The sequence below is a fragment of the Myotis nattereri genome, assembly GCF_964212035.1.
Source record: "Myotis nattereri genome assembly, chromosome: 2".
Lineage (NCBI taxonomy): Eukaryota > Metazoa > Chordata > Mammalia > Chiroptera > Vespertilionidae > Myotis > Myotis nattereri.
Window position 1 is genome coordinate 91,010,013 of NC_138076.1, and position 22,667 is coordinate 91,032,679.

General features: G+C 39.6%; 1 protein-coding gene and 2 pseudogenes across 3 annotated transcripts in view; 1 reads left to right on the plus strand and 2 right to left on the minus strand.

The window, feature by feature from the left end:
* WDFY2 (WD repeat and FYVE domain containing 2) overlaps positions 1–22,667 on the plus strand; it is a 222,229-nt gene that overhangs the window by 148,399 nt on the left and 51,163 nt on the right. The window contains exon 4 of the mRNA XM_081082818.1: positions 12,508–12,562. Coding sequence (XP_080938944.1) covers positions 12,508–12,562 — 55 coding nt within the window. The remainder of the gene's footprint in view (positions 1–12,507; positions 12,563–22,667) is intronic.
* Positions 9,375–10,599, minus strand: LOC308511821 (E3 ubiquitin-protein transferase MAEA-like; annotated as a pseudogene). The gene has a single exon. The product of its transcript is annotated as an E3 ubiquitin-protein transferase MAEA-like (transcript).
* Positions 20,580–21,136, minus strand: LOC308535752 (large ribosomal subunit protein uL6-like; annotated as a pseudogene). Its single transcript has one exon. The product of its transcript is annotated as a large ribosomal subunit protein uL6-like (transcript).

Genomic DNA, 22,667 nt, shown 5'->3' on the forward strand with positions numbered 1-22,667 from the left:
TGTTGAAGGATAGTCTTTAAGAAGAGGAAGAAGAAAAAGATAAAAAATATGAACCAAAAAAATGGCAACAAATACCTATCAACAATTGAATCTAAAAATTGAAATAAACGAGTAAGAAATATAATGAACACAATAAACTGGTGAATAAAATAGAATCAGTAGCATGGAAATGGAACAGACTGACGATCTCAGAGAGAAGGAGGGTGGGGAGCCGGGAAGAGATTAAACAAAGATTTTATATCCATATATGCATTACCTATGGACACAGACAATAGGATGGTGAAGGCCTGGGGCGGGGAGGGAACCAGGTGGAAGGGGAGAATGGGGAGGAAAAAGAGGGACATCTGTAATCTCAGCAATAAAGATTAAAAAAAAAAAAAGTCAGGTCAGTCACTGAACCAGTATTCTCAAAGTATTGTCTGTGAGGTCAAAGCTATTTTCATAATATTAACATATTATTTGCCCTTTGTACTCTCATTTTTTAACAAACGTACTGATGGAATACAGAAGTAGAAATGAAGACCCAACTGTCTACTTCTATTAATCAGATTTGCAAAAATGAAAAACAATTCCACTTTCTGCCTATTTTTTTTATTTTTTAAAATATTCCTTTATAATGAATGTTACTTATAGTAAGGTAATAAAGTTATTACTATTTTGATGGATTAATATTTTTTAATTTTCTTGGTTTTAATTTTTAATATGATAAATATCACTAAATGCAACCTATTGATGCTGGAGGAATTAATGGGCCAGATTTCTCAGACATGAGTGGAAATGAGGCTCTTGCAATATCTTCAGAAAATGAATTTCTAAGATTTCATGGGAAGATGGGATCTGGAAAATTATTTTATTTTTGTGGAGTTACATTTCTCAGGTTCCAGAGTCCCCTGCCACTTAAACCAGTCCTGGGAAAGGTGCAGTGGGGAGGTCAGTAAAGCCAGAAAGAGGGCGAGTGTCCAGAGTTTCGGCTCCATGTTGCAGCCAGGTGTAGTTCAGTGTTTAGGCCAGATTAAAGTCTAGTAGTCCATGTGTGGAGCCCCACCTGGCCATGAGCCATGTGGCCGCAGGGGAGTGTGCCCCTGCAATAGGAGTCCCAGGAGCCAGGTCCCTGGGAGCCAAGAGAAAGTGGCTTCTTTGTTTAGAAGTTATTATATATTTAGATCTTATGCTTCCATGCCTGTTTCCAGGTGTGATTGATAAGCAAGCATTTTCCCACATCACTCAGACCTTACTGGATATGTGTCTAAACTGCCTTTGTCTAGTCCAGTGGTTCTCAACCTTCTGGCCCTTTAAATACAGTTCCTCATGTTGTGACCCAACCATAAAATTATTTTCGTTGCTACTTCATAACTGTAATGTTGCTACTGTTATGAATCGTAATGTAAATATCTGATATGCAGGATGGTCTTAGGTGACCCCTGTGAAAGGGTCATTCGACCGCCAAAGGGGTCGCGACCCACAGGTTGAGAACCGCTGGTCTAGTCCCTTCTCCCATCAATCAGCAGGAAACAGACTTGGAGAGTGTTAAATGCGGCTTTTTCGAAAAGCTGTATCAAGGGCATGCCTCTCTTATCTGGTCCCCCCTTTCATGCCTTTCCTGTTAAATAATAACCAGGTTATTACAACGCATCACTATGGGATTCTTCAATAATTTTTAAAAGTAAAGGGAACCAAAGACCCAAAAGTTGGAGAACTGCTGATTTAAACAAACAAACAAAACAAAACAGGAGGTGCAAATTCCAGTCTCAGCCTTTTCACATCTATAAAAGGATTAGGATATAAAGGTATTTACCTCCATTTAAATATTTGAGCTGAAGTCATTACTTTTCTGGAATTTCTTTTCAAAATTCTAAATTTCTCAATAATTTTGAAACACTGCAATTTTATAGTATAAAATAGCCTTCAAAATAGGGTCAACTTCTGTAAAATGTAGAAGTAAGTTTATTTGATTTGTTTATTATGCTCCATCTGATTTCAGAAACTTATCACACAAGCTTGCAAGAATATACATAATAAAAATAAAAGTGAACATAAAAATTGGAGACAAGGCCAGGGAAAATATGTGTGTGTGTGTGTGTGTGTGTGTGTGTGTGTTCTCTTGTCATGGTCATGTAAAGATGGACCAGATATGTTACACATGATGTCTTCCTCTGTTTAGCCCAGCCGTGGGCAAACTACTGCCCGCGGGCCGGATCCGGCCCGTTTGAAATGAATAAAACTATTGAAAAAAAAGACCGTACCCTTTTATGTAATGATGTTTACTTTGAATTTCTATTAGTTCACACAAACACTCCATCCATGCTTTTGTTCCGGCCCTCCGGTCCAGTTTAAGAACCCATTGTGGCCCTCGAGTCAAAAAGTTTGCCCACCCCTGGTTTAGCCTCTTCTATGGTAAAAGAACTGCCCTCTGTAGGCCCTGATGAAAAAGTGGAGGTAGACATGTTTTATATCTTGTGACTATTTTCTTTTAGTATTAGTTGAACTGAGATTGGATGCTTCACCCAATGACTGGCGAGGGGCCTCATATGGACTAGCAGGGTCCTTGCAAGAAAAGATGTGTAGGCTGGTCAGATTCCTGCCTGAATTTGAACCTGGAAATATTAAGAGAGAAAGCCAATGGTTAGAAAATGAAGCTGAAAGGTTATGTTAGAGAGAGAGACTGAGATGGCTACAAGCAAGCTCCAGTTGTGAGGAAACAGAAGTTGAGTCTTCAGAAAAGACTAGTTGGTTGAGAAAGGATAATAGATTGCATTTGGAGAAAAATACTGAGATGCAAGGAGAGAGGCCCTGAGCCTGCAAGAGAGAAAGAGGGTGGTGAGTGCAGCTTAGTGGCCAGTAGCTCTCTCGTATGGTCTCTGTCTCTTTACAATAAACCCTCTCTTCTTCACTGGTTTGATTTCCTGACAACCAAAAGAGCCTGAGTGAAACCTAGAATAGTACAAGTGTATAGATTATAAAGTCTAGCACAGGTTGTATGATTAAGACTTTGATTCTGAATTACCTGGTAGCCAAGGCAAAAAGGAGACCCAGTTAATTATGAAACTGTATAACAAAAAGAAAGCAGCTCCCAGCCAGTGTGACTCAGTGGTTGAGCATCAACCTATGTATGAACCAGGAGGTCACAGTTCCGATTCCCAACCAGGGCATATGCCCAGGTTGCAGGCTTGATCCCCAGTGTATGGCATGCAGGAGGCAGCGATCAATGGTTCTCTGTCATCATTGATGTTTCTATCTCTCCCTCTCCTTCCTCTCTAAAATCAATAAAAATATATTTTAAAAAATAAAAAGAAAGCAATTTTAAAGGGAGTAATAGTTTTCTAACACTAAATTTAAAATCAATCAACCTCTTAAGTATTAAATATTAAAAATAAAATTACCATGTGATCCAGTAATACCACCTATGAGTATATACCCCAAAGAATTCAAAGCAGGATCTGGAAGAGAGATTTTCACATTCATGTTCATTGTAACATTATACAAATAGCCAAGAGGTGAAAGCAACCCAAGTTTCCATTGTCAGAAGAATGGCTAGAAAAAATGTGGTATGTGTATATAATGGAATATTGTGCAGTCTTAAACAAGAAAGAAATCCTGTCACATGCTTCAATAGTGATGAACCTCAAGGACATTTTGCTAAGTGAAATGTGCCAGTCACAAAAGGATAAATAGTGTATGATTCCACTCAGAAGCAGTATCTAAAATAGTTAAAATCATAGAAACAAAAACTAGAAAGGTGATTGCCAAGGGCTGGGGGGTGAGGGGGTATTAGTGTTTAGTGGGTATAGAGTTTGTTTTGTAAGATGAAAACATCACAACAATGTGTATATACTTAACACTACTGAACTATATACTTAAAAATGATTAAGATGATAATTTAATGTTATCTATTTTTACCACAATTAATTAAAACAATCAATCACCCTCATGTAAATTAATGATCGAGACACTAAGCAATATATTTGGCAATATCCTGAACATTTTAAAGCACATCAGAAATGGATTTATATGGAAATGTAAAATGAGCAATTTACCAATATAGCACCTCTCAAAAAGATTTTGGCTTTAGATCAGTTTCTTTTATGGAGGCAGATGAAGAAAGATGACCTCTGTTCCCACGCAGAAATGTAGGACCTTTGAGTTTATGAAACTTTTTATGTTTGTATCTCCTCTCTTCAGTTTATGGCTTTGCGTAGGCACACATGTAAAAGTACCTGAATACTTTTGCTGGGCAGTTAAGCAGATGACAATGTTCCTTCCTTCATTCTTTATTGTATTTTGGCTGAATTAAGAGGTCCTGTTTAGTTTTTGTATAACTTGCTGATTGGTTTGTGATGTACTTTTTTTCTGAGAGGAGAGGAAAACCTATATAGAGACTCTAATTTAGTTTTCTTCATAAAACTTGGGTTTATCAAGTATTAAATCAATTTATATGCTCTGATATGTAACAAATATGACAAATAATCAGTAGTTAATAATCTAATTTAAATTATATTTTTATTCCCCAAAGTAGTGTTATATTTTAAGCAATAAGAGATCATTGGCAAACTTTCAACTAGAGCAAGAAATTGAAATCACTCTTTAAGTGTAAGGTATCATGGTTCTATTATTAGAATTCTTTAGGATCTATTTCATTGAACCTTAATAGGTGAGCAGGTGGACCTTGCTTAGAACTGTGTAGCAGCATTCCTTTATTGTAAACTCAGAGTGGAGAGTCAAGGTAACCATGGGGATAGCAGAGGAGTCAAGCTCATTGCCTTTTAATTTAATTATTGTTGACTAGAGGCCCGGTGCACGAATTCGTGCACCAGTGGGGTCCATCTGCCTGGCCTGTGAGATCGGGCTGCAACTGGCTCTCCAACATCCCCCGAGGGGTCCTGAATTACAAGAGGGCACAGGCCAGAACAAGGGACCCCACTGGTGCATGATTGGGTCCAGGGAGGGATGCAGGGTGGTTGGCCATCTAGGGAGGGACCGCGGGAAGGCTCCAGGGCGTGTCTGGCCCATCTTGCTCAGTCCTGATCAGCTGGACCCCCAGCAGCAAGCTAACCTACCGCCTACCAGTTGGAGCGTCTTCCCCCTGGTGGTCAGTGAATGTCATAGTGACTGATTGACCGGTCGACTCTCTGCCCCCTGGTGATCAGTGCACATTATAGCGAGTGGTTAAATGTCCTTAGCATATCATTAGCACATTACCCTTTGATTGGTTGAACAGATGACTGGACACTTAGCACATTAGGCTTTTATTATATAGGATTGTTTAAAAGTTCTTATATTTTGCAATGGTTGAATATTACTTTGAAAAGAGAAAGAGGGGAACAGATTGGTGGACACAGACAAAGGAAGGGAAAGGGAGGGGGAGGGGGAGGGAGAGGGAGAGGGAGAAGGAGGAAGGAAGGAAAGGAAAGAAAGGAAGAAGGAAGGGAAGGAAAGGGAGGAAGGAAGGGAGGGAGGGAGGGAGGGAAGGAGGGAGGAGGGAGGAAGGGAGGGAGGAAGAATAGAAGGAAGGAAAAGAAAGAAAGTATAAGAAAGAAACAAAAAGAAAGAAAGAAAAAAAGAAAAGAAACTAATTGAAACTTGGCCCAGGTGGGGGCTGCTCTGTGCCCCTGGGCCTTACTGTGCTCCTGGTTCTTGCCTGGTTCCCTGGATCCAAACAGAGCTACACCACAGTACTATGTACCCTAGTCTTCTGTTCCATTACTTCCCGAGTTTCACAGAATAATCTAGGACATCTCTGGGAGCTTGTGATGGGTTGGAGTCTAAGGATGACTAGAAAAGAAATCCATACCTTTCATTTGAGTGGAAACATGGAGTACTGCCTTTCAACTTCTTACTTAGACTGAGAAAAAGCTGAGTATCAATCTGACTCAGTTAAGATGACCTCTGATACCAGACAAGAGCTGTGGTATCTACTTGACAGATATAGTTTTATAAACCAACTAGGGGCCCGGTGCACGAAATTCGTGCACTGGGGGTGTGTGTGTGTGGGGGGGAGTGTCCCTCAGCCCAGCCTGCCCCCTCTCACATACTGGGAGCCCTCAGGCGTTGACCCCCATCACCCTCCAATCGCCTGATCGGCCCCTTGCCCAGGCCTGACGCCTCCGCCAGAGGTGTCAGGCTTGGACAGGGGACCCCCATCTCCCCCCAATCACTGGCTCTGGCCCCCGCCCAGGCCTGAGGCCTCTGGCCCAGGAATCATGCCTGGGCAGGGGACCCCCATCTCCCTCTGATCGCTTGCTCCACCCCCCACCCAAGCCTGACGCCTCTGACCCAGGCTTCAGGCCTGGGCAAGGGGACCATCATATCCCCCCAATCCCCGGCTCCGCCCCCCACCCAGGCCTGATGCCTCGGCCAGAGGAGTTGACCCTCATCACCCTCCGATCACCAATCACCGGATCGGCCCCTTGACCAGGCCTGAGGCCTCCGGCAGAGGTGTCAGGCCTTGGCAGAGGACCCCCTGCTCCCCGTGGTTGCAGGCTCCGCCCCTGCCCAGGCCTAACGCCTCTGGCCTAGGCGTCCGGCCCAGGCAGCGGGGACCCGCAGTGGCAGCGGGGGGCGCCGCGATTGTGGGCTTCGCTTTAGGCCCAGGCAAGGGACCCCTAGCTCCTGGGACTGCCAGCTTCGACGGTGCCCAGCTCCCATCGCTGGCTCCACCCCTACTTCCTGCTATCACTGGCCAGGGCGGCAGAGGCGCCTGATTCTCCGATCATGGCCCCAGGGCCGCCTTTGCCCTGCCCCCCAGCTCTTAGCTCCCCCCTGGGTTTCCGATCACTGTCAGTGGCAGGGGGCTTCTTCCTGCTTTCCCTTTCGCCTCCCTGCATTGTGCCTACATATGCAAATTAACCGCCATCTTGTTGGCAGTTAACTGCCAATCTTAGTTGGCAGTTAATTTGCATATAGCCCTGATTAGCCAATGAAAACGGTATCGCCGTACGCCAATTACCATTTTTCTCTTTTATTAGTGTAGATAGGAAAGAATTGTTCTTGTGAAACACACAAGGGGGTTGAAGATGGCATGTGTATAAACAAGCATGGGCCTTGTATATTCTTCAATGGCAGAGCATGCCAGCAACTTTTCAGTATGATGTTTGTTGCTCAAATAAAGTAATATTACCATCTGATAGACTCATTCTGCAGGACCTGGTTTTCATAAAAATTCAGAGACAGGAGCAATAGAAAAAGCATTGACAAATGTACAAAGAAGCTTAATAGTATACTCCATTTTTCTTTATTCCACCCCCAGCCCCAAACTCTGACTGGTAACAGCTCTTTACATTGGAGCTTAACCAGACTTGCCATTTTTTTTCTTTTCTTCTTTTTTTCTTAATTTGATCTGAAACATGCTTTCTGTCTTTCCTTCTAAATCTTAAGAACAGAATAGTGCCTTATTCTGTCTTTGGATTGTGTTACATGTCCTATGTAACTGAGTACCCTACCTATAACTGTCACAAACAAGATTTTTAATGGGTCCATAGTGTTTCTCCCAGGAATTGATACCACTATTTTTCAGTTTTAGTCCAAAAGTAGCACCTGTAAATCTGTCTTTTTTACTCAAAGTTTATCAAGTAATAGAAAAAAAATTCCATTTATAGAAGTTAATAAGAAACTAAAAATGATCTTAAAAAGAAATATGTGAAACTTAGTTGAAGGAATTTGCTAATTATACATAAAAGACTTAAATGTCAATTATTTCTAAATTTAAAGATTTAGTGCAATTCTAGTCAAAATTCTTAAAATGTGATTTTTTTGTTACTAAAAATAGATTATTATAATGACCATATACTATAATTTTTAAGAAGAGAAATTAGGAGGCGTATAGCTTCTATGTTAATACATTTTATATCTACAAGGATTGAATCATTTTTAAATTTATTGTTGACAATATTGGTGTCCCCCACCTTCCCCTCTTTGCTCCCTCTCCTCATGATTGAATTATTTTTTGCTCTAACCAATATTTTTATTGAATTTATCAGGGTGACATTGGTTAATAAAGGCATATAGGTTTCAAGTGTACAATTCAGTAAAACATCATCTGTACACTGCATCGTGTGCTCACCACCCATAGTCAAGTCTCTTTCCAACTCCATCCATCCCCACTTTGCCCACTTCCACCTCCCTCAACCCCTTTCCTCTGCCTACTACCACCCTGTTGTCCATGTTTGTGTCATATACAGAAGTTGGCAAAAGTAGGTTTACAGTTGTGAGGACACTAAACAGTTTATTCTTGTATTATTGCTTATTAATTATTGTATTATTTTCCATATGAATAACTCTAAACCTACTTTTGCCAACCCCTGTACATATATTGTTTTGCTTAATCCCTTCATCTTTTTTCACCCAGTCCTCCAACCCCTCTCCCCTCTGATAGCTTAGTCTGTTCTGTGTATCCATGCTTCTGTTTCTATTTTATTTGTTAAATTATTTTGTTCATTAGATTCCACGTATAAGTGAGATTGTATGGTATTTGTCTTTCTCAGACTGGCTTATTTCACTTAGCATAATAATTTCATGCTGTCACAAAAGGTAAGATTTTCTTCCTTTTTTGACAGTAAAGTAGTACAGCTTTTTTTAATGTAAATGCAGCACAGCTTTTAAAAAATATATTATTGATTTCAGAAAGGAAGGGAGAGAGAGATAGAAACATCAATGATGAGAGAGGATCATTAATCGGCTGCCTCCTGCATGCCCCATATACTGGGGATCGAGCCTGCAACCCAGGCATGTGCCCTTGACGGATTCAAACTCGGGGCCAACCCTTCAGTTTCTAGGCAGATGCTTTATCCACTGAGCCAAACCTGCTAGGGCTAGCACAGATTTTTTATCCATCCATTTCTTGGGTATATTTCCAGAAGTGGGAACGCTTAGTCAAAAGATAGTTCCATTTTTAATTGTTTGAGGAAACTCTATACTGTTTTCCATAGTGGCTGCACCAGTCTGCATTCCCACTAACAGTACATGAGGATTCCCTTTTCTTCACATCCTTGCCAGCACTTGTTTGTTGATTTATTTATGATAGCCATTCTGACAGGTGTGAAGTGATATCTCATTGTGGTTTTATATTGCATTTTTGGGCTAATAAACTTTTTAGAGTGTTAAAATTTCTTAAATTCTATTTTTATCTAAATAATAGCAATTTAAAAATATGCAGGACACACCTGATCCCAGGGCTGGTCATTAGCAAGAGGGAGGAAACTGTTTCTGAAATGTCTTGGAGTCTTCCTGGTGTCCAGTGGGTCTCAAGTCTCTGGAAGGTACGGGTCCTTCCCAGAAGCATCAGCTAATCGACTCCCTTTACCAAGTCCTAAGATCCAAATGTGGTTCCCAAGTACAGGCTGTACCTCTTCCTTCCTCTGCTCCTAAGTGTCTGTCCTTGCTCATGGATCGGTCGCAAGAAACAAACACCATGGCAGGCAGGGGCGCAGGCCAGGCCAGGCCTCCATGATGTACACTTTCTCAGTTTGTAAGAAGTGGAAGATCTCTTTGGTTCTGGGGCAGATAACTGTATCATCTTGACAGATAGAGAGCAAAGAGTTGTAGCCATAGACGTAGCCAGACGTAGCCAGACGTAGCCGTTGGGCAGCATGATGGGCGAGTTGTTCTCGTTCATCATGTCGCCCAAGATCTTGCAGACCAGGCAGGAGTTGGCGCAGTGGGCCATGTGCAGGGGCTGCGCCAGCTTGTTCAGGGAGCGGCTGCACACGGCCAGTCAGGGCTCTTGGAGCTGCCGTCCTCCTTATAGCACTGGGGAGTCTTTATGGCCACGAGGCCGGCCTGCAGGGTGAGGGTGAGCAGAGTTGTTCCCCAGCTGGTGCAGCCGGTAGTTGTCCTTTTGGAACTGCTGGGTCAGCATCCTCCACCTGGCTGGGTCTCTAGCAGGTCCTTGTCGAGGGAGATGTGCGTGTATGGTGGAAAGGCCAGCATGCCCATGACCGGCGGCCTTGTCCAGCTGGCTCCCTTCGGCCTGACCGAAGTGCTTCCATGCGTGCCTCACGGCGTCCAGTCTCTTTTTCTGCTGAGTGAGTTCAATGAACTTCTGAATCCTTAAGCTGAACTCCAGGCAACTCTTCATGTTGAGCAGCCAGGACTTGTGCCATCAGGCCCGGCAGGTGGCGATCTCTAGCCTCTCTAGAGACTCCTCCACTTCTTTGGCCTCAGAAACATCTAAATGTTCATTAAGTCCTCCATTCTGCTCTGCCGCCCGGTTGTAGTAACCGAAGAGAGTGCAGCGGGTGCTTCAACCATCAGGCGGCCCAAGCGCTTCCGCTTCCACAGGCTGGCCGCTGCCGGCTGGTCACTGCTGTGCTCCTTGAGGTGCTCAGTCTTGCATTTGCACAGCTTGGCGCTCTTGTTCTCGGCCTGAATGGACTCCACCACCTTCCTCTTGAGGATGCTGGGCTTCTCCACCACGCCATCCAGAAGGCTGACCACAAAGTCCATGCTAGGACAGCTGCTCAGGGTCAGCTCCAGCTCAGCCACCACCATGGTGACGTGGCTTGTCTTACTGTCGATGTTTTTCTGAGCAGCTCGAAAGCATTTGTTCAGTGTTTTGTAGAGCACCTTGAGGTTCAGGTACTCCTGCACTTCCAGGATCATGGAGAACTGGGCTGTCAACTCCTACACTGCCATCTTGATTTGCCAAAACATTAGCAGGCACACAAACTATTTAGAAAAATTATTGGTAATGTGCAGCTAGAGCTTTAGAAGTAGTTGTACCTTTAATATCAATAATTCCATTTCTAGAAACCATTCAAAGAAAATAATGAAACACAGATTATAATAACTGGTGTCTTAGAAATATAATAATCGGGGACTAATTAGGCAAAATCTCACATAGCAACCCAATGGAATATTATGTAGCCCTTACGTTTGTTTTCAAAGAATGTTTAATGACCAAAAATGTTTATGTGATAATGTTAAGTTAAAATGGAGAGCTACAAAACAACATCAATAGTACCACTATTGCAATTTAACGTGTTTTAATGTCTGCAAGGGAAAAAATTGAAAGGCAAAATAATCAATATATTAACAGCAATTATCATTGGTAGAGTTATAGACGATTTAAATTTCCTTCTTGATTGTTTCATAGCTTTTGTTTCTCGACAACAAGCATATTACTTTTATAATCAGAATAAACACTAAAAATAAAGCCCATTTTTTTATATATCTTCCTGAAATTGAAATTCAAGTAGACAAATTAGTAAAAATATTGAATATTTGAAAAGTATCATCAAGTTTCGTTAAATAGATATACAAATAGATCATGAACTTTGGATAAAAAGCACTTTTCTCATATCTACAGAACATTTTTAAAATCATTAATATCTTGACCATTAATACAATCTTACTACATTTTAAAAAATAAAAATGCTTTCTCAATATAAGCCAGTAACACTAGAAATTAGCTACAAAAGATAACCATAAATATAACTGCTTATAAATAAGAATTTTTTCTAAATAACTCTTAATTTAAAGGGAAAACCAACATATGAATGTTTCTGTAATACAGTATTCCTTCCTTATCTGCAGAGGATATGCTGCAAAACCCGCTGTGAATGCCAGAAACCACTGATAGTACAAACCTGTGTATACTATATTTTTTCCTGTGCATACATACCTATGAAAAAATTGAATTTATAAATTAGGCACAGAAAGATTAACACTAATAACTAATAAGAAAATAGAACAACTATAACAATACTGTAGTGAAAATTGTCTGAATGTGTTCTCAAAATCTCTTATTGTACTGTACTCACCCTTCTTCTCGTGATGACATGAGATGACAAAATGTCTACCTGATGAGACGAAATGAGGTGAATGAATAGGTGCAACACACACTCTCTTTTATGTATCCCCCACAAAGAGTATATATGTGTCTTGTAGAAATTTACTTTGAGTAAATTTGACATTCAAATTAATCTCATCAAAGTGGGAAATGCCTTTCACGTATTCATTTAATCAGTATTATTGATTATCTACTGTGCCGAGGCTCTGTGCCAGGTGCCCTGGGGATGCAGGAATGAGTAAGATGCAGCCTTGAGAAGCTCATAAGGGGAAATAGTATCGATATTAGAAATAAAATCTTTAAACTATTTATTTCTCTGTTAGAGGATTGACATTTATTTGTACACTGGCCACAGCCTTGCAAATTGTCAGCTATAGCACTATTGAAAGAAAAATAACTTGCATCAGGTTTATCTCAGAATTTATCAGTATCATGACTCTAAACTTGATCCAGTTTTCTTTACATGCATACTCAAAAGATCAACTTCATAGTTAATAAGGTAAAAATTATGATATTGCACTGAGTCTCATGTATGAGTCACAGTTATGAGCATCACCTTTAAAGAGGTACAAAAATGCTGAGTTGATTGGCAAAATACTAAAATATAAAATAGAATTAGATGTAATTTTATGATGATATTTGCTTTATACAATCTGGTTTTACCGAAATATATTTATTCACTTAAAAATTTTCCTTTTGCTTAATATTTTTCTTCTTTTTTGTAGGAATTTATTTTATCAGAAGATTATAACAAGATGACTCCTGTGAAAAACTATCAAGGTAGGAATGAGAGCAGTGCTTTCATTTACCTGGACTTTGAAATGTTTCTTGATGGCTTCCACTGCCACAAGAGAGGCTTTACTTTAATATAGTCAGGGGGAACAAAACTTTAGCAATTTGAAGTTAATGTTATCCCAGTTTTAGAAGTAAGATGCTGAGGCCTAAAGGCGACTTGACTGTGGTCCTTTAGCTGGTAAAGTGCAGGGCCTGACCTGGTCATTGTGACTCCAGAACCCACAGCCTTTGTCCTTTGGTTTCCTCCTAACAGTGCAGCAGGCATGGGGAGCGGGGCCAGTGTTAGAGTGAGCTGCTTTACATAAGGCTCATTTCTTTTTTGGTTAAATGTTTTAAAGGCTCCGAGTGTCTGTACTATATAAGGGAGCAGATTGTGGTTATATTGTATCTTCAACATTGATAGTGTACCACAGGCCATTTCTGTCCTATGGATCAGGAATAATTTTTGCTAAGGATTATCCAGACCAACAATGTCATGGGATCATCAGAACATTAGAGGTGGGCCATTTAAAAAAATATATTTTGTTGATTTTTTTACAGAGAGGAAGGGAGAGGGATAGAGAGTTAGAAATATCTATCAGCTGCCTCCTGCACACCCCCTACTGGGGATGTGCCTGCAACCAAGGTACATGCCCTTGAACGGAATCGAACCTAGGGCCCTTCAGTCCGCAGGCCGATGCTCTATCCACTGAGCCAAACCGGATAGGGGAGGAGGTGGACCTTTTAACACTTAGAGGTCATTTCATCCAAATCTCTTGATCTCGTTCATCCTGCATGGTTATCTAGCATTTCCTCTAATACCTCCAGAGACATAGCAACCCATCCTGATTTGGGAAAATGCTATGAATTACATTCTTTAGTTTTATATTTTGAACCAAAATTTATTTCCCTATAGATTTATTTTTTAATCTTTTCACATATCACTTATCAAATACTTGTTAATCACTTATCAAGTATTTATTGAGTATCAGTCATTGTTCCAATAACTGAGGATTATAATAGTGAACAAGACATATGTACTATCTGCCTATAATAGTTTATAATCATGTGGAGGATACAAACAGGTAAACAGACCATTGAAATGTTATATGATATAAGGGAACATTTGAGATCTTGCTCCCTGGCATATGTTGTCAGTTTGGCTCAAATAAACTCCTATAAAAATAATAATGTTAAGTATAAGTGCTAGAATATTCCCCTATAGGTCTTTGCTCAGCCTATTAGAGCTTCAAAAACTAAGCATACTCTCTCTTAAAAGAGCAATGAAAATTCCAACCCCTGTTCATTCCTCTTTTTTTTTCTTCTCTCTTCTAGCCTAAGCAATTTATATATTTTTTTTTTACATGACCTGAGTTTTTGTTCTTTAAAAAAATTTTTTTTTTATTTTGGTCACAAATCTTGGGATATCATGTTGTACTATTGCAGTGGTTCTCAACCTTCCTAATGCCACGACCCTTTAATACAGTTCCTCATGTTGTGGTGACCCCCGACCATAAAATTCTTTTCGTTGCTACTTCATAACTGTAATTTTGCTACTGTTATGAATCGTAATGTAAATATCTGATATGCAGGATGTATTTTCATTGTTACAAATGGAATATAATTAAAGTATAGATGGTCTTAGGTGACCCCTGTGAAAGGGTCGTTCGACCCCAAAAGGGGTCGCGACCCACAGATTGAGAACCACTACTATTGGGACCATTTTTTTAAAAAGTGACACTTTGTGGTATGCAGTCTCTAAGATGTGTCCTAATGATCTTTGCCTCATGGTATTCATGCCCCTCTCCTTGAGTGTAGGCTGGAGCTAAAATGCAGCAAGAATTGAATATTACTTCTGAGATTAAATTATTAAAAAACTGGGCCTCCGTCTTGCTTGTCCTCTCCTGCTCTCTTGCTTCCCTGTCCTGATGGAAGCCAGCTGCCGTGTTGTGAGCTGCTTTGAGGAGAAGCCCAGGTGGTAAGGGACTGAGGGGAGGCCGTGCCGGCAATCAGGAAGGAATGAAGCCCTCGGTTTAGCAGCCGGTGAGGAATGTCTACAGTTGTGTGAGAGGGCTTACAATCGGCTCCTTCTTTATCAGGCTTTCAGATGAGAGCACAGCCCACATCTTGATTCCATTCTGTGAGAGACCTTTCAGCAGAGGCACCAAGACTTCTGAGCCACAGAAATTCTCCCGAAATGAGAAATATTTACTGTTTTAAGCCACTAAGTTTTGGGGTATAATTTGTTGCACAGTAGATAACTAATACACACATATAATGTGATAAGTATAAAGTCATATTTTCTTCCTCTCCTGGGCATTGTTCTTCTAATATCAAGGGTGGCAGCCACTTTACACTGTGAGCTCATGTGGAGCAGTCAAGTCATCCCCTCAAAAGTTCTCACTTGAGTTGTTATCAGGCTGCATCTCCTGTACTTTTGAAGCTGTTTCCTCTGGGGATTTTGTTGTTTTTTGTTTATTTTTAGCTTAAATGCTTAACTTCACATTCTGTTATTCATCTCGTTTTATTTAGTCCATCATCTTAGCCTACTAAGATATTTTGAAATCCTGGTTGTCATTTAACTCTCACTTAGTTTTGTATTTTTCTAAACATATAATCATGAAATATATCATCCCTAAGTCTTTGTTAAAAATAGTGATTGGCCGCAAAGATGCACAAATGATGAGTATATCACTAAAAACCACTTGTCATAGGCCATTATTCTTTGGATCTCCTATATCCAACTTGTTTTATATACATCTAACTATATCAAAAGATAGCTTATTTCCATTTTGTTTACAAGGGGTTATAAAAAAAATTGACAACTAGATCACTAAAGAGACCCTTTCACCACAAACACCTAGAGAAATGGTAAAATGACACGTTTTGTTGTGCTTTTTTTTTCCTTTGGTTAATCCTCACCCAAGGATTTTTTTCCATTGATTTTTAGACAGAGTAGAAGGGAGGGAGACACAGAGAAAAACATAGATGTTAGAGAAACAAATCCATTGGTTGCCTCCCACACATGCCCCAACAGGGCCTGGGGATCAAGCCTGCAACCAAGGTACATGCCCTTGATCAGAATTGAACCTGGGACCCTTAAGTCAGAGGGCCAACACTCCAACCACTGAGGCAAACCGGCTAGGGCCTGTTGCTCTTTTTAGTGCACTGCTCATGAGATAAACAAAACAAAGAATTCCATGTTCTAGAAGCACAGAGAAACACGAAGCTCAGAGTGATATACGTATGACCTGACATTGCAGATGTCCTGGGGAGATGAAAAGAGCCCCAAATAGCTTGAAGCTTTTGTATGAATGTTCAGTGAGGGACAAGAGATGAGGCCTAGGGCCTGAGTGAGATAGAAAATTATAACCGAGATTTTCCCATAAAGCTGAAATCCATAAAAGGAAATAACCCCATGAAATTAAAGGGAAATTTATTCCCCATCTCAAATCTGGATAGAGGGGGAAAGTTTCCCATGAAAAATCAAAATTTCAACTTTTAAGGTAAAAAAACTTCTGATCTTAAAAGTTCTTATAAGAAAAAAAAGTGTAATTATGTGAGGTGATAGATGTTAACTAAATTTAGTGTGGTAATCATTTCACAATATATTCGTACAGTGGAACCTCGGTTCTCGAATTTAATTAATTCCAGAATGCTGTTCAAGAAGCAATTGGTTTGAAAACTGAATCATTTTTCCCCATTAGAAAGAATGTAAATGGAATTAATCTGTTCCAGACCCCCACATCATTCCTTGTTTTAACCTTTTTTATGTACAGTACATGTCCAATGTACTGTTTAAACTATAAACAAACACTTCTTTTGTTTAATTTAGGGAACCATCCCTTGTAGCCTTAAAGGAATCACTTTCAGCATTCATTGCAGGGGTATCTTTCAGGATGTCAGTATGCAGCATCTTTGTTTTTTCACATATCACTGCCTTTAAAATGCTGTCACCTAACTGCTTTTCATTTATCCAAATCAACAACAGTTTTTCTGTCTCTTCAATTGCCTGTGATCATTGTTTCTTTCACACTCTTAGCAACATTAGCACTCTTGATTGTCTCTTTATGTTTTAAAATTGTGCTAATTGTCCATTTCACCAGCAACAAAAGCAAAAACAAAAAACCCACAAAAATATTCACAGCACAGTTTCCTGAGATGTTAACAACAGGAGGTAAACTGACTCTGTAGATAAACTGACTTTGGAATTCTCTCCTTTGTGAACTGAGAAATACTTTTTGTCATGTGTCAGCATGAATGGAAGGGTTGTCAGGTCAATAGCTGAAGCATGGTTCAACAACCAGACATTTTTTCTGTGAACAACTTGGTCAAGAACTGAATTGTTCAAGATGGGATATGTTTAAGAACTGAAGTTTGACTGTATGTCAAATTATTATGTTATACACCATAAATTAAGACACTGTTATATGTAACTTTATAAAATGTTTTTGGATTTAGAGTACAAATTTAAAGCAATCATGTGGTGCTAGGAGCTCTAAATTAAGAATTTAACATAAAAATTGTGCCAAGAATCCTATATAATAAAAGGGTAATATGCAAATTGACCAAATAGCGGAACAACTGGTCACTGGAACAACCAGTCGTGATGATGTGCACTGACCACCAGGGGGCAGACACTCAATGCAGGAGTTGCCCCCTGGTGGTCAGTGCGCTCCCGCAGGGGGAGCTCCTGTCAGCCACAAGCCAGGCTGATGGCTGGCGAGTGGGAGCCTCTACCGCCTCCACGGCAGCACTAAGGATGTCCGACTACAGCTTAGGCCTGCTCCTCACACGGGAGCATCCTCTGAGAGTTACCAGACTGTGAAAGGATGCAGGCTAGGCTGAGGGACCCTACCCACCCTCCCCCATTGCACGAAATTTTGTGTACTGGGCCTCTAATCTTAAATAATGATCAACAATCTGAAGGAGACCATTTCATCTTTTAAAAGACTTTTAAAAATCAGAGAAGGTAGAGAAACCAGAAAGAAATTATAAGCCTATAAAAAAATAGGTAGAACTTTTAGGTATAAAAAAATTAGTGGGTAGACTAGACACAGAGTAAATTCATGAAATGGTAGATAGATCTGATATCAGTGGAACAACATCTTTACTGAAAAAACAAAAGTGCCAACATAGAATTCTAGACCCGGTATAAGTATCTTCAAAAATAGAAGTGAAATAAAAATTTTTCCAGACATACAAATTCTGAAAGAATTTGTCATTCATTGACCTACGCTGAAAGAAATGTTAAAGGTAATCCTTCAGGAAAAAGGAAGTGATGTCAAAGGAAAATAAGAATCTGCACAAAAGAATGAAGAAAGAGCACCAAACATGATAAGAATTTCATAAGAACTGCAGTCAGCCCTAGATATTCACAGGGGTATTGATTGCAGGACTTACCTGATGATACCAAAATCTGCAGGTACTCAAGTCCCTTATATAAAATGGGATAGAACAATGAATAAGCTTGCAGATCAAAAATACTCTTTTGACTAGTGGCTGGTTGCCTCCATAGATGTAAATAAAACCCATAGATATGGAGGGCTGACTGTATTTATTGAAAAAATTCCACATATATATGTGGACACATGCAGTTTAAACCCATTTTTTTAAAGGTCAACTGTATACGATCTTTATTATTTAAATTTCTTTAAAAGACAACTGGCTGTTTAACTAAAAATAATGACAAAGCATGATGTTCATAACACTATATATGTAAAATTTATATGTATGACAATAATAGTATAAATGCCAAGAGGTAGAGAGAAATGGAGGTATTATATTGTCAGGTTCTTATGCTATACATAAAGTGGTATAATATCACTTGAAGGAAGACTATAAGTTAAAGATATATACTACTAGCTCTAACACAACCAATACAATAACAAATCAAAATGTTAGAACTTCTAAGCCAACCAAAGCGATAAAACAGAATCATATGATAGTTCTCAGTTACTCATGGAAAAAACAGTAAGAGGGAAAAGGGGAAAGAACAAATGGGAAAATAGAAACTAGTAGTAAGATGGTAAATTTAAACCTAACAAGTTATCAGTAATCACATTAAATGTGTACGGTCTAAAGCCCATTAAAAGGCAGAGGCCATCAGATACTGTGAAAAAGGGAGACCCAAATATAAACTACCTACAAGAAATGCATTTGAGCTATAATAACAAATAGGTTAAAAGTAAAATGATGGAAGAAGTTAAACCATGCAAACACTAGTCAAAAGAAATCTGGATTGGAACAGCTCTGTTAATATTAATCAAAGTAGATTTCAGAGCAAAGAATATTACCAGAGATAAAGAAGATCATTTCACAATGATAAAGTGCTCAATCCCTCAGGAGGACATAGCAATCCTAAATGTTTATGTACCCAATAAACATAGCTTTGAATTTTTAAAGTAAAACCTGATATAGCCCTAGCCAGTTTGGCTCAGTGGATAGAGCATCCACTGCGGACTGAAGGGTCCCAGATTCAATTCCAGTCAGAAGCACATGCCCAGGTAGTGGGCTCAATCCCCAGTAGGGGGTGTGCAGGAGGCAGCTGATCAGTAGTTCTCTCTCATCATTGATGCTTCTCTCTCTCTCGCCTTCTCCCTTCCTCTCTGAAATCAATAAAAATAATAGATAGATAATAAAAATATTTTAAAAAACTGATGTAACTTTAGGAGGAAAAATAGGCACATTTTTCATAATTATAGTCAAACTTTAATACTTCTCTCTCAATAATTGATTGAACATATCAATAATTGATAGAATAAACATGCAGGAAGTCAATAAGTTATAGAAGACTTGAACAACACATCAATGTTTTCACTGACATCTGTGGAACATCCCATTTAACTGAAACAAGATATACATTCTTTTCAAATGTGCATAGAACATTTCAAGATAGGCCATATTCTGGGTCATAAGACAAGTCTCAATAAATTTGGAAGACTTCAAGCCTTGCAGGGTATATTCTTTGATCAAAATGGAATTAAAGTAGAATCAATAATAGATCTCTGGAAAATCCCCAAGTACCAAGGAAGCTAATAACCCACATCTAAATAATCCATGGGCTACAGAAAAAAAATCATAAGAGAAATCAGAAAGTATTTTGTACTGAGTGAATATGAAAACACAGTGTATCAGAAATAATGGGATGCTGCTAAAGGGGAAATTTATAGCACTAAACACCCTTGTTAGAAGAGAAGAGAGTCTCAAAGCAGTGACCTCAGCTTCTATATCAAGAAACCAGAAAGAGCCCTAACCAGTTTGGCTCAGTGGATAGAGCATCGGCCTGCAGACTCAAGGGTCCCAGGTTCGATTCCAGTTAAGGGCGTGTACCTTGGTTGCGAGCACATCCCCAGTAGTGGGTGTGCTGGAGGCAGCTGATTGATGTTTCTCTCTCTCATCAATGTTTCTAACTCTCTATTCCTCTCCCTTCCTGCTGTAAAAATTAATAAAATATCTTAAAAAAAAAAAAAAGAAACCAGAAAGAGAAAAAAAAGGAAACCTAAGCTGAAGCAGAAGAGAGATCATATCAGAAGTTCATGAAATAGACGGCAGAAAATAGAGAAAAGTCAATGACACCAAAAGCTGTGGGGTTTTTTGTTTGTCTGATTTTTGTTTTCTCAAATCAATACATGGCTTTTATTGCATCTTTAAAATATCACAATAGCCCTGGCCACTGTAGTTCAGTGGTTAGAGTGTCAGCCCAGGCTCCGAAGGGTTGCTAATTTGATTCCTGGTCAAGGACGCGTCCCTGGGTTGCAGTTTTAATACCCAGCCCCTGTTGGGTGTGTGCAGGAGGCAGCCAATTGATGTGTCTCTCTCACATCGATGTCTCCTCCCCTCTCCTCTCCTCTCCTCTCTTTCTTCCTCTCTCTCTCCCCCTCCCTTCCACTCTCTCTAAAAATCAATAGATGAATATCCTCCAGGGAGGATTAACAAAATATATATATCACTAATAAGTCTGAGGAATCATTCGGCATCTTGCTGGTGCTATAGCTGGACAACTTAGATCTTATTTATCGGCCTACTGAACTGTTCCTTTTTCAGAAATGTACATATCATCCAAAAGTTTTCTGATATCCTTGTTTTAACTGTTGTAGCTTGCTCAATCAAAACAGCTGAATTTCATACAAGTTCAGTGTTGTTTCCTTCAAGTATTAACTCATCATTCTGAGCTTGAGAGATTGACCAAGCAATGCCTGACCTTATCTGAACCCTGTGGTTATATTTTTCACCTAAGAAATTTCTTATTTCAACAAGAGAACCATTCTCCCGAATAACAATGTTGATGGGGAAGTGAGTATACACAGACCTCATCTTGTAACAGAAGACCATGATCATGTTCTGTCCATGACTGCAGATAGTGCAAATGGTGGCCAGTTCCTTTCTGTTTGCCCACCATTTGTCAATCCGGAGCCTCTTCTTTTTCCTTCCAAGGAGACTGAGTTCTGCATTGATGTGATTGAAGTCCCTCCACAGGGTGCCTCTGGGGCCCTTCACAATAACTGTATATCCCTTCAGAGTGATGGTGACATTTTCTGAAATGTGGACAGTTGGATTGCTGAGAATGGTTTTCATCCTTGCAGTAAATGAGGCAAAGCTAAGCTGTGTTTTGTTTTTGTTTTGAGAAGATCAATAAAAGTGATAAATCTCTAGTCCAGTGGTTGGCAGACTGCGGCTCGGCAAACCGTGGTTCGTGAGCCACATGCAGCTCTTTGGCCCCTTGAGTGTGGCTCTTCCACAAAATACCAGCTCTTCCACAAAATACCGACTTCTGCGCATGGGCCATGAAGTTTCAATCGCACTGTACGTGCGCGCCCGCATGTGGTATTTTGTGGAAGAGCCACACTCAAGGGGCCAAAGAGCCGCATGTGGCTCACGAGCCGCGGTTTGCCGACCACGGTGACTTACCAGAGAGATAGAGACAGTGCAAGTTACCAATATTAGGAATGAGAGAACTGATTTTATTATAGATTCTAGAGGTATTTAAAGGAAAATAAGGAATATTATGAACAACTTTATGCTAATAAATTTTACAACTTACATGGAACAAATCTTTGAAAGTACAAACTGCTACAGTCACTCAAGAAGAAATAGATAATCCTGATAGTCCTATAGCTAGTAAAGAAATTGACTCTATGATTAAAATCTTCCCACAAGGAAGATTTTTCATCCTGGCCCAGATGGCTTTACTGGTAAATTTTGCCAAACAAGGAAGAAACAATACAAACTCTGAGAAATTGAAGAAATAAAAGACTTTTTAACTCATTTTATGAATTCAGCATTATCTGATACTAAAACTAAATAGAGACAGTTTAAGAAATCTGCAGACCAACATCCTCCATGAAAATAGATTTAAGAAATCTAACCAAAATGTTAGCAAATCAAATTCATCTATATATAAAAAGGATAGTTCACAACCAAGTGAGGTTTTCCCAGGTTTACACCCAAAGAAATGAAAACAGGGACTCAAACAGATATTTGTATACCCATGTGCATAGCAGCATTATTCATAATATCCAAATGGTGGAAGAAAATGTGCTGCATACATATAAAGGAATTTTGACATGCACTACAACATGGATGAATCTTGAAGACATATGCTAAGTGAAATAAGCCAGTCACAAAAAGACAAATATTGTGTGATACCACTTATATGAGGTAGTAGTCAAACTTTAAAGGCAGGAAGTAGAATGGTGGTTGCCAGGGGCTGGAGGAGGTAAATGGGGAATTAGTGCTTAATGGGTACAGAGTTTCTATTTGGGAATATGAGAAAGTTCTGGAGAGTGGATGGTGGTAATGTTTATACAATAATGTAAATGTATTTAATGCCACAGCATTGTACACTTAAAAATGGTTAAAATGGCAAATTTTATGTTTTGTTTTACCACAATAAAAAAGAGATTGCATATATAAATTTTTTAGTACAATACCTGAAACATAGTTCATCGGTGCATAAATATTAATTCCTCTCCAATAAGGTGGAGGGGGAACTAGTGTTGACAAAGATGTGGAAAAATTGGGACCCTTATAACACTGCTGGTAGGAATGTAAAATGGTGTAGCCACTTTGGTAAATAGTTTGTCAGTTTCTGAAAGAATTAAAAATAGAG